This window comes from Tetrao urogallus (assembly GCF_951394365.1).
Source record: "Tetrao urogallus genome assembly, chromosome: 7".
NCBI lineage: Eukaryota > Metazoa > Chordata > Aves > Galliformes > Phasianidae > Tetrao > Tetrao urogallus.
Window position 1 is genome coordinate 35,871,756 of NC_136820.1, and position 12,996 is coordinate 35,884,751.

Below are 12,996 nucleotides of genomic sequence, written 5' to 3' on the forward strand. Positions count from 1 at the left end.
AGAAATCAATCGCATGACTTTCCAAGTTGGTTGTCCATTGAAATGTTAATTTTATGAATGCTTTTTGGAAATAATTGGCAACACTTTATTTTTACATGTCCCACTTGTGTTCCACTGCTTGCATCTAGTACTGGAAACAGCGGAAAAAGAACACTGAATTTAAAACTAGGCACTGCACAGAGCCGCGCTTGGAAGAAAAGCTGAAAGAAGCTAAAAAGCATCATTTCTCTTTCTGTCAGCAGAATGAGGAGGGTATGGGCTATAAGCTCCCTTCCAGGGAAGGGAACTAGTTGGGTTCACACAGGGGTTGGCATTGCAGCTAGCCCTGTTGAATATCTTCACTGATGATGTGCATGAGGGGACTGAGTGTGCCCTCAGGAACTCTGCAGATGACACCCAGTTGGGAGGAACTGTCAGTCTGCTGGAGGATAATAAGGCCCTTCAGAAGGATCTGGACAGGCTGGATCAATGGGTTAAGGCCAATTGTATGAGCTTCAACAAGATGAAGTGCAGAGTGCTGCACTTTGGTCACAATAACCCCACACAGTGCTACAGGCCTGGCAGCAGAGTGGCTGAAAGCTGTACAGTGGAAAAGAATCCGGGTGTCTTAGTTGACAGCCAGCTGAACACGAGCCAACACTGCGCCCAAGTGGCCAAGAAGGCCAACGGCATCCTGGCTTGTTTCAGGAACAGTGTGGCCAGCTGAAGCAGGGAGGTGATCATCCTCCTATTCTCAGCACTGGTGAGGCTGCCTGCACCTTGAGTACTGCGTTCAGTTTTGGGCCCCTCTGTGCCCCTGGAGTGTGTCCAGAGAAGGGCAGCAAAACTGTGAGGAACTTGGAGCACAAGGCTTATGGGGAGCGACTGAAGGAGCTGGGATTGTTCAATCTGAAGAAGAGGAGGCTCCGGGGAGACCTTCTTGCTCTCTGCAACTACATGAAATGAAGTTATAGCAAAGTGAGGGTCGGCCTCTTCTCCCACATAATAGCAATAGGGTGAGAGTGAATGGCTTCAAGTTGCACCACAGTAGCTTAAGGATGGATATCAGGAAAAAATTCTTAGAGAGTGCTAAGATACTGGAATGGGCTGCCCCAGAGTGGAGGTGGAGCCCACAGAGGTGGTGGAGCCACTGTCCCTGGAGGTTTTCAACAGAAGGGTAAATGTCACACTGAGTGACATGGCTTAGTGGTATGGTAGAACTGGGTTAATGGTTGAACTAGATCTTAGTGGTTTTTCCAAATATAATTATTATATGATTCCCTTTGGGGCATTTTTGGGCAAGGCTGAAAGGACTCTAAAGGCAGTAAGGTTCCTGATTCATATCGGCTTCATCCAGAGCCATTTCTTAATAACAGTGCCTCCTGCATGTGAGTGCTTTCCGGATGTTGATGGATTTTTGCTATGCAACTGTGCAGGGTAGATCACTGCAGGAGGCCTGCTGCCCATCTCACATTATCTTCAGGTCTGGGTTTCTTTCAGTTTCTGCAGACCCTATGAGGGTTGTATAGTGCTGCAGTGGGAAGCACTCTCAAAGTCTTTGCACTGTCAAAATCTTCATCCCTGCCCTATGAGAACCCCCAAGTCCACTCCATCCCCAGACTCTTTGCCGAAAAACTGTGCAGCAAGCCGCATGTGGCACAAACCCTTCAGAAACAAAACAAAACAAAACACATTTATTTATGCAGGTTTATTGCAAGGAGGTTTGTTCTTAGTTCAGTGCGTGGTCACAAGTGAAAAAGGAGTCAAAAGTCTTCAGAATTACCACAGGGCAGACTGGGAAAGGCATTTTTGCATGATGGCTACCTTAGCCCAGGATGTGACCGGAGCCAGCAGGTCTTTGGTTTTCATTACATTACATGTTTCAGAGCCAAAGCTTGCCTGCCCTCTCCTCTTCTCCTTTCCTTTTGCTTCCTTGACCCCCTGTGGTGATGTAAAGCAACTCCAGAGAACTCTTCAGGAGCTGGAGATGTGAAACCTGGGAAGTTGTAGTGGAAATGCTAAGTCATGGCTTGAAACAGTGATTGAGCACCTGGTAAGAAGGCAGGGCATATATGAAACCTGCTGAAATGATGGACTTCAACCTGGATCTCATCCATAAGTTTTGCCTGGGCCTGGTGTGTTCCTTTGACTAAGAACACAGGTATCCAAATCTAAACCAGGTTTAAGAGCTCCTTCCATGTCAATTAAGAGAGGAACTTCTGTGGCAATGAACCACAAGTGAAGCCTAGGTACAGAAGCAGGCATAGGACTTGAAATTACAAGCCTTGCTTTTCTGCACTGGAAATGAAAAAAGCATAAGATGACCTGCTCAGCCTTGAACATCTCCCTTCCACCTGTCATGCTTTCCTTATTCCTCTGAGAGATGTCAGATTCTTTTGCTGTTCTTCAGGACACCAGCTTCCCTGTGTTACTGAAACCAGCAGCAGTGAAGGTGGCATGGGCTGCTTGGCTGGCCTGGCAGTGCTGGGACTGGTGAATATATTCTGCTGAGCTGCCCTCAGCAAAACTGCACACCAATCTCATGGAAAATTACTTTGTCAGGCCTGGAATTCACATAATCCCTGCGGCATCACAAGAATTTAATTTCTACATGGTTCTGGGCTGTCCTTCCTGTGCCCTGCCATGGCACACTATCTAGTGCAATGGTTACTCAGGAGGTCCATGTAAGGCCAACTATAAACAGCACATCCTTTTGGAAACTCATTAATCTTCTTAAAGCTGCATGTTGGTTACTCTTAAAAAGAAAAAAAGGAGCTGAATGTAAAATGTTCATCAATTTGCCTTCTCTAAGGGCTTTGAGTGTTGCAGTAACTAAATTACAAAAGAAGTTTTAATACCAATAAGGTTAAAAAAGTCAAGCACACAAAAAGTTACAAAATGTAAATCCATTCTATGCACATTCACTTCTTTTGTGACTTAATGCCTGGCTTTTCTTAAGCCTTTGTCTCTCTGCTATATTTATTATTCCATCTTTCCAGTCCTTAATTTCTTACATTCTTTGGAAGTCACTGCATTTTAATCTACACAGCATAAATAAGTAACATCTTACATTTAAATTATGGGCAGTCTTTATTATCTCTGAACCTAATGTACTGAATTCCAGATTTGCTAAAGAATTTAAGGTCTAGCGTTTTAGTTTCAGTGATGGGGAGTGATTTGCCCAAGTATCCAAAAAAGGTTAGAAATACTGGAATAAACACAAGACCATGAAGAGCCCCAAACAATATAACAAGAAACATGATCTTAAAAAACGTTCTGAAGATGTAGGTTTTTGCTGCAGCCAGGACAACTACTCCTAACACAGTAGATACTGCTCCTTGTAACACTGGGTAACCAAGCTGGTGCAGAGCTCCTATTGCCTTCTCATTGGCTGATGACTCTCCACTCGTAACAAAGGCATAGGAAATATGTGCAGAAAAGTCTACAGAAAATCCAATGCAAATGACCAGGTTAATCATGGATATGGAGTCGAGGCTGATGTCCCAAAATGTCATGAAACCAGCAACACCAACGATAACAGAAGCTATAGCAAAAGTCACCCACAAGCAACACAGTGGGCTGGGAATAAGCACAAGAGAGACCACGAGCATCGCCCCAGCAGCGATGACAACATTCTGAATGGTGTTTTGCACTATGACCAGGTACTGGTCGTAGTAGATGAATGCTGGATGGTACACCATGAGTGGAACTACGCACTGCTTGGCTCTGTCTCTTAACTGATTTAGCAGATTTTTCTCGTCAACGGCTGAGGTGACATTCACTGTCTGGATGAAGAAACGAGAAGCTGCTATTCCTTCTGCAGTCTCGTTAATGTCCCACTCAAAACTGGGAAAGAACCGGAATAGTACAGCTAAGTTATTAATGAAAAGATCCTTACTGCTTATATTTATTAAACCACTGCCAGCAATTTCTGTGTATACTCTCAGCCATGACAGCGAGAGGTTCCTGTCTACATAGTTAATGCTCTCTAGATCCTGTAGGCAAGCCTCAATGTCATTACGAACAGACTCGTCCCAGTAGTTTACGCTGTCAGTAACGACGACCATGACCCTGGGTCCGTATTCTGAGAAGTATTTGTCATCGTCATCATAGTAGGCGATAACGTAAGAGTCATCACTAGCCAGATTTCGAAGATCTATGCCCTCCTTCATCTGGGTGCAGCCATAAACACTGCCACCCAAATACGCTCCGTACAGCAACACCACAAGAAGCTTGATCCATTTACCTGTCAAGAAAGGACCATAATACTTTTTGAAGAATATGCTCATGGGATGCTCGCTTTCTGTCCCACTGGTTTCTGGCTCCGGCGGCTCACTAGAACAGCTGCCTAAACAACACGCGTTGTACAAGCAGGATTTCTTCCCTACTTTCACTTGCACACATGTTAACCAGTGTCGGTTTCCGTTCACCCTTTTATGATTTAGCACGATAACTGCCCCAAAGAAGGTAATGACATAGACATAGCAGAAGACAAAGGCGGTGCCGGTATAGAGGCAGAACGACCTCACAGAAGGAAAAGAAGTCCAGGTGCCAATGAAGAAGGCCAAGACATCTGTGAGAGTGGTGATTGTCACAGAAAGCGCTGCTTCTCTGTAAGTCTCGGCCAGCCGAGATTTGGTGTCTGATTTGTCTGCCTTGCTTGAGCTTTGTTCCCAGGAAGAGATCATGATAAACATGTCATCCACGCCAACTCCTGCAAGAGGAGAAAAAGTTAACTCTGCATGGCACAAGGCGGCTTCCACCAACACCCAGCAAAAGTACCAAAAAACAAAAGCAGCATTTAAGGCTACACAGAATTTTCAAAAAGCAAGCGAGGCTACTTGCTTTAGTGCTGATGTGAGTTTAAGATACAAGAAAACACCAGCTTTTCTCCTTATACCAGAGCCCAACACACTTTTTCTACTTACCAAGAATAAGAAATGGAGCATTTGCTACAGTTGCCACAAATGGTATGCCACAGTACATCATCAATCCAAAGCTGCTTAATACAGCTAAACCGGAGGAAAGCACTCCACAACATGCAAGCCAGATGTTATTCCTTACACAGCTCAGCCTGAAAACGTTTTAAGGAACAGCTTACTTACACATCAAGTATTTGACCAAGACATCTGGCACAACAACTGAATTATCTGCAGAGATACGGATCGTATCCCATCAGATTGTTCCCAAATGTCAGCATTAAGACAAAATGAATTTATAGGGCAGGTGCCACATATACTACTACTGCTGGCCAGTTACAGAGGGTAACCATGCACAAACCGCACAAAAGCAGACAGGATGCACGTGTACATTGGAAAGAAGGAGCAAAGAAATGCTTTTTGCCAAAGGTTACATTTCACGAGGGCGACGTCTTCAGAACCACTTCGCTCAGCAGCAGCCGAAGGAGCCCAGACCCCGCCGGAGCCGGAGCGGAAGCGCGGAGGCGGCTGCTCGCAGCCCCAGGTACTTTACCTCAGGCAAGAGACGACCGAAAAGGTGATCGTCAGGAAGTACGTGATGGAAAAGAGCGGGATCACGCTCTTGGTGTTTCCCTCAAACTCCTCTTGTCTGGACAACGAGGTGAAGTACGTCACCTGGAGCGAAAACAGCGCCAAGTCAGAGCACGCCTTTCCGCCCCGCGCGCCGCTCGGCCCCGCTCCGCCGCAGCCGCAGCCCCCCGCCCCGGCGCTACCTCGATGGCCGTGAGGTTCAGCTCCTGCAGCTTCGCCGGGAAGACGCGCAGGAACGTCTCCAGCCACGCCCGGCTCTCGCCCGCCGCGCCGCCGTCCTCCCGCAGGTAATACATCAGCTTCATTGCTCGCGCCCGCTCCACGCGCCCGCTGCCGTCCGTCTGCACGCCGCCCAGCGCGGTGCCCAGGAACGCGTCGCCGCCGCCGCCGGGGAAGGGCAGCTCGGGCAGGGCGCTGCCGTTGGCCATCAGCGGCAGCAGCGGGTTGGCGCTGGCGCAGGCGTCGCCGCTGCGGGCGCAGAGCCGCTCGTAGCCGAGGGCGCGCACCGCGCCGTCCAGCAGCAGCACTTCGTCCCGCGCCGGCCGGTCGAGCACCGAGGCGTCCCCCGCGGCCACGGCGATGAGCGCCGCGTAGGCGCCCTCCGTGGGCAGCCGCTCGGCGGAGAAGCGCTCCGAATCGTTGGTGGGGAAGTACCGCCGCACGAAGTCGCGCTCGGCCTTGGCGGGCCCGCCCGTCGGCGTGAACTGGCCCTCGATGTCATTCGTCTGCAGGTCCGGCAGGAAGACGAAGCCGGCGCCCAGCCCGGCCGAGAGCAGCGGCGGCAGCAGCACGAAGGGCCAGGGGCAGGCGGCCACGACGCGCCCCAGCGCTTCGAAGAGCCGCGTCAGGGGCCGCTCCACGCAGTTGGTGTTGCTGCAGGAGCAGCGCTCGCGGGGGGACCGCGGCTGCCCCATGGCCGAGGCGGCGGCTCCTGCTCGCGGGCGCACCTCACGCCGAAGCTCGGCCTTTCGCCCCGCGGGAAGAGCACCTCCTTTTCCCGCCGCGTAGCGCAGGCACTGAGCGCTCCCCAGCCGCGCCGCTGCAGGCCGCCCCCTTGCCGGCCGGTAGCCGCGCCCTCCGCCCTTCCCGCGCCCTTCTCCGCACTCTTCGGCATGCAGGTGGGGCTGCTCGCTCCGCGCCCGGTGTCGGGTGTCGGACGGGTGCCCCGCTGCCGGGCACGGCCGTGGCTGAGGGGCGGCGGTCCGCCCGTACCCTCTGGCAGCGCGTGGCGATGGCGCACGAAGCGTAACGCTTCTCCCAGCCAAAAGCAGTGCGTGGCTTTCGGCGCTGTGAGGAGCCGAACAAACTCAGTGAGGGGGCTGAGGATGTAGGGTGTGCACAGGGGAAGAGTAAGGAGCAAAGGACGTGGGAACTGCAGCAAATTGGGCTGGTGTGGTTGGCTGTGGAGAGCTTCTGTGTAGCTCATGGCTGCGAGTCCAGGTTACTATGACTGAGTGCTGTAAAAAAGTTGGGGTTTGATTTTTACAGTTATAGGAGTAGTCTGGAAATGTAACAGCTCTTGTGCATACCAGCAGGGCCCGAATATCTCTTGTCTGTAGATATAAAGGTTCATTTCTGTGCCTCTCTTTGGAACTGGTGGACAGAGAGGTGTTTCTTTATCCAGGCTACCTGTGGAAAGTGGTTTGCCAGATGTCTATAAACAAACATGCAGTCCTGAGCCTCTTGACAAACAACCCAGGCACAATAAAGTGTGCGCACAAAAGCAGTTATAAACAGATACATTTTTTTTATCTTACTCTTGCTGCCATAAGGCAGTGTCAGGTATGCCCACACCATTTCTGAAGGAAATTTGACTAACATGTTCTTTACAGTGCCCACTATTGTACCCTACAGTGACTGGGAAGCTTCTTCCTCGCCTGACGCAGACTTTCCACCTGCCTGGATGGGGCGGATGTGCTCTGTTGCCTACCTGCTGTCTCTGTTTGCATGCATGACTGCCATCAAAGATAGGTCTTTGCCTCCTGTGCTTGGCAGCAACAATCTATCCACGACTTTAAATCATGTGCAGATGATGGGAATGATGGGGATGTAGCCTGGTGATGAGCACAGCTATGTGGTGAGTGAATTCATGATTTCTTCCAGCGAAGCTTATCTGCTTAGATAATAACCATTCTGAAAAGAACCTTGAAGTTACTGTGGCTCCAGGACATGGAATGAGCTGATATTTATCAGATTCAAGATCTGCTTTTCCTTGCTTTTGTTACACACAGTGATTCTGCGGAATTTCCATTCACTGAGCAGTGTCAGGATGAGTCAGAGTGAGTGACTGCTGCTCCTCTGATCGATGGTGAGAGTGGTATTTGCTGTGATTATGTGCCTTAGGCCATCCAAGAGAGGACAGTGTCAATGCAGGCAGTCAAATTGTATGAAAAACTGTGACTGTCTTATGTGATATATCAGAGTTGTTGATATGTGTTAGGTATGTTGTGGGGCTTCTCAGGAATTTCTGTGTTTAGTTGAGTTTTTTATTTTTAGGAAGCATGAAGTTGCATGTAGATTTTTAACTGATTAAATCACAGGTATCCAACATTTTGGCTTGTCTGGGCTGCAATGTGTGAAAAGGAATTTGTCTTGGACCACATAAAAAATATAGAATGTATTTAATGTATTTACTTATAGAAGTAAAAAACATCTTCATATATATATATATTTAAAAACATTAAAAAAAAGAAGAAAAACATAAAACTAGTTGGATATTTGACCTTGTTTTTATGAAACTAGTGCAACTAATGATATGATGGAAGTGGTTGCAATTCTTAGTGAGTTCTCAAGGTGCTCATCAGAGATTTTTTGATGAAATTTTGCTCTTCCTGTGCTTTATCCTTGAAAATATTTGTTCACAAATGTACGTACTGCCAATAAGTGAGGACATAGTTGAAGACTAATTCTAAACAAACTGATCTATGGTTGTATTAGGTATCAGAAGAATAAATACTTAGTAGGGGACTTCCCAGAGCCAGTCGGCCTTGAAGGGAAAATTAATCATGATATGCTGGGGACGTTGCTGACTTAGCAAGAAAACCCAAGCTCCATGAATCCTTATAATTGTATGAAAATTACCAACAAATCATTGTGAGGGGAACAGACTGGAAAATTATTTCCTCTTTGACTTTTGTATATAAATAGTGTGGATAGTTTTGTGTGGTGCTTGATCTAAGAGAAACCACTGAGCACCTTGGCCTGCACAATGTTGAAATAAATAAGCAGTGTCTCTCCTGAGTTCGCGATGACTGACTCATTGCATGGCAATGACAAATCCACTTTTTTGGACAACAACATGAGTAAGGTGTGACTGTGGGGATATTTTTCTCTGGTTAGAAGAGATCTTATGGAAGTCTGGTAAAGAGATGTGATAAAATTTTTGAATTGAATATCTGATTGCAACTCTGTACGCTCCATTTGAAAACTTTTAGTTAGAGTTTTTATGTCAATGGAAAACAGAGACACAAATATACCAAGAATTGGTGATTTTTTCAGCAATCTATTGAAATCTATTCTCAAATCCCTTTATCAAAACAGAAAACAAGACTGCATACTTTCCACTGTTTGCAGGACCGTGTTTAGGCGGAGTATCAGAATTTGCCTTTATTTGCCATAGGCTGGATATGCCCATGCTAGGTGATAAGCTGCTTTTATTGCATGTAGGTTGCCCAAAAGCAGTGCCTCCTATTTATTTCCATGAAAACTAAAACAGGTGCGAAGAGCACAATAATACTGTTTGATAGAGCACCTTCTCAGCTGCAAACATAGTGACTGCCATTGGCTATGCATTTGACTAGCGATGCCACGCTCTTAAAAATCTGCACCAGTGGAGGTGACCCACTGTCACTGTCACCACTGCTGAAGCACACCACCCACGCCTCACTGTGCTTACATCCACTGGTCTCCATAAACATTCAGCAAGCATCAATGAATGTCAACAGGTGCAATTTTTTTCTGCATGGAGGAAAAAAGACAGCGATCTCTTGGAAAGAGTCCAGCAGAGGGCCACAAAGATGGTGAAGGGCCTGGAGCATCTCTGCTATGAGGAAAGGCTGAGTGAACTGGGTCTGTTCAGCCTTGAGAAAAGAAGACTGAGAGGGGACCTGATCCAGGTCTATAAATATCTAAGGTGTGGGGGGCTGAATGGCGAGGACAGATTCTTTTCAGTGGTGAGTGGAGACAGGACAAGGGGAAACGGCTGGAAACTGCAGCATAGGAAGTTCTGCACAAATGTGCGCAAGAACTTCTTTACAGTGAGGTGACGGAGCACTGGAACAGGCTGCCCAGGGAGGTGGTGGAGTCTCCTTCTCTGGAGATGTTCAAGACTTGCCTGGATGCCTACCTGTGTGACCTGGTGTAGGGAACCTGCTTTGGCAGGGGGGTTGGACTCGATGAGCTCTGGAGGTCCCTTCCAACCCCTACAATTCTGTGATTCTGTGATTCTGTGATTCTGTGAATTCAGTTCCACAACTTCATTGCATACGTGCTTCCATGCCAGACACCATTCTGTCAGACTACCCCTCTGCTGCCATCTGTCATATGGCAACAGCATGTTGCCAGGAATATTGGTGGGAAGGCTCCATCTCTGCTACCGTACCACCAACATCTGCCTTTGATGTCCCGGGCCAACATTCCTATTTCTTTCAGAACAGCCCCTGCACATGAGAATGATGGTCAGAATTTCAGCTTGTTAATATATTGATTACCAGAAAGACAAGGTGAGTTGCTTGATTATATTATTTAAGTTTCAGGAATATTTCTTTTAGAGCTGACATAAATAACAATTCCTGTCTGTAGTTAACTGAATGGGCTGGGGCAGTCGCCAGGGTCGCCAGGGGCCCCTAGGCCCCTGGGAAACCATGGCAACAAATGTCTTGAAGATAAGAGAGAAGAACAGGTTAGACCAAATAAGGAGGAAACAAGAGATGCCACATGTCCATTGGTCAGAGATAACGGTAGTAGCCCTAAGGCATGGGGAAAGTTTTAAGAAGGGTGTGCTCCTTGCAATTAACGCCATTTTGCCGCTCACCATATTGGTGTCATGAAAAGCGTGCGAAACTGACCGGGGCTGTCGGAACACTTTCACAAGGAGACTTCAATCAGGGTCGCCGAAACAAAGGCGACACCTGTCTGCACTGTGATTTCAGAATCATGAAGACTGCTCTGAATTACACTTTTAAAACCCTGCAATGCCATAAGTACTATGTAATGTGAGGATTATGAAGAACCTCATCAACTTTTGTATCTACACTCCCTATATAAGATTTATAGATTTTTTTTCCCCTCAATAAATATTATTTCAAAACTTCTGTGAAAAGTGTAGGAAGTCAACCTCTTTAAATAATATCAGTGACGGGGATGTTATCTTTGCAGACTGCGGTTTCTTTGCATGTTTGTAAGCTTCCTTGTAAAATTCCCGGTAGGTCAAATAAGGGTAACAAATGAGGTAACTCCAGTATTTATGATGTTATCTATATAACCTATAAACTTTTATAGCTGTCCCCGTTTCATTTACAGGAAAATAACAGTATCAAAACTATGGATCAAAACTTTCTGCTAATCAATGTCTGTGCTATTTTTCCTGTAACAGGAGAACATTAACAAAGTTATCTCCTTCTTCTCACATCAATCAAGGTTCCCGGCATATATATTTGTTTGTTATCAGTGTACTCTCTGAGCAACATATCCTGCTGTTGCTGTTGCACATTCAAAGTGCATGAAGTCTACATGTGTGAATCTGCATCTGTGTATTTTTAACTACCCATGGATTTAAACTTTTGGAAGAAAATATAATAAATGCAAAAATGTCAGTACTTGGATAGCCTGCTTTTCTTACAGTATATTAGAAATCTGTAGAGAATTTGAGCTTGCTGAGTTCCTATAAACTTGAAGTGCACTTGAAAGTGCTCCTGAGCTGAACCTCTCTTTGTTCACTGGAGGATTTATTTTCATGCTTAGGTAAAAGAAAATCTCTAGCTGACATCCAATTTCAAACATGAGATCTTCCTGGGTGTCTTCCGACCACAGCTCCTTTTTAGCCCCAGTGTATGTGCACAGTTTTATTCTCTTGGAAATATTGTGGGACAATTCAGCCTCCTGCCACAATTTCTCATATTAACTGGCTGTTTGCTACAATGCATAGGTGATGTGCACAAGTGTGGGATTTTCAGCTCATTTCAGTACCTCAGTAGGTAGAATGATCACATCAAGTACAAAGCGGCTTCACAAATGTCATTGTTTGGTCTACAGTTTGTTTTTCATTTTGTCTCCCTTTCCCCCTCCATGGTCTGCTTTGTACATCTCCTAAAATCCTATTAGTGAAGTAGCAACAGGTGGTTGTATGCTTTAGATCTAGGATTACTATCTGATGTTGTTTGTGCTTTCTTAGGTAAATCTGAAATATCACTGTCACTGAATGACAGCCTTGTTTTGTGTGTAGGAAAGCCAAGATACACTGACAATGGGGAGGTTCCCTAGGGCTTCTGTTCTGTCTCTCAGAAGCATTCTAAGAGTGAACCTGTTTGTACTTTCAAATTACCTGAAATTCTTGTGAGACAAAATTCCTGTTCCACTATCTACCTGACATGTACTGATGGTGAGAACTAAAGACAAGATGATACCTGGAATCAGCCATAATGTGGAAACCTACCATCAATTGCAATGGGAACTCATGTGAATGACAAAATAAGAGCTGACCTGGCAATTTGTACCTTGCCTGAAGCATGGAGTCCCAGGGACAGCAAGGCCAGGGACTTCCCCAAAACCGCTTCAGATTTCAAGCCTTAGACCACACAAATCTGAGTGAGAGGTGGGACAACAAGGAAGAGGCTGTGTCAGTCCTGAGGGCATCGCCCCAGGGGTTTGGCTGCCAGGGCCCTGGGCACGCAGGGCAAAGCCACAGCTGACAGCAGCCCCAGTGTTTGGGAGATGGGCAGAGGCTCCCAGCTGTGCTGTGGGAAGGCTGCAGCCAAGGTGCAGTCATGGATTGTGGAAACTGCCTGTGCCTGGCTACGGCCCACAGCCTGGGCCCAGACCCCAACCACAAGACTTGGCCTGGACCTGTCCCTGGCCCCAGCCTGTCCCAGTGTCCATGGTGGTGCCCAGTGCCCGGGGCTGGGGCTGCTAAAAGGATGGATGCTCATCTACTAGATGATTTCCAGAGATGTCTTCCAATCCCTTTGATTTTGTGATTTCATAGCATTGAAACTGACAGTGCCTTATATACAGAGGATAAAATTACATCTAAATTTATTACTCATTTCCCTCTCTGAGCAATTATCTTCTAATTTAAAAATTTTGTAACTTCACTCTTTTCTTTTTCCTTGCTGTTCACCTACTGAAATACTGTTTAGAGAAATCTTTCCTGCTGGGCTAGGAATCTTGTAAGATTACTATTTTTAAAAAGCAAAATGTAATCCCATCGCTGCTACTTCTCATTTATCTTTCTTGGATACAAATTGCCTACTTACTGAGAGTTCTTTCCCTCCATTTTTCTGGATCATTC

At 46.6% G+C, this 12,996-nt stretch overlaps 1 protein-coding gene across 1 annotated transcript; it reads right to left on the minus strand.

Moving 5' to 3' along the window:
- Positions 1-3,056: 3,056 nt before the first annotated feature.
- On the minus strand, positions 3,057-6,403 carry LOC306948374 (patched domain-containing protein 3-like; the record flags this gene model as incomplete). The annotated part of the gene is made up of 4 exons (XM_079537988.1): positions 3,057-4,693; positions 4,908-5,053; positions 5,452-5,573; positions 5,672-6,403. The coding sequence occupies 4 exons, from the start codon at positions 6,401-6,403 to the stop codon at positions 3,057-3,059; spliced, it is 2,637 nt and encodes an 878-aa protein (XP_079394114.1).
- Between the last annotated feature and the right edge of the window lie 6,593 nt (positions 6,404-12,996).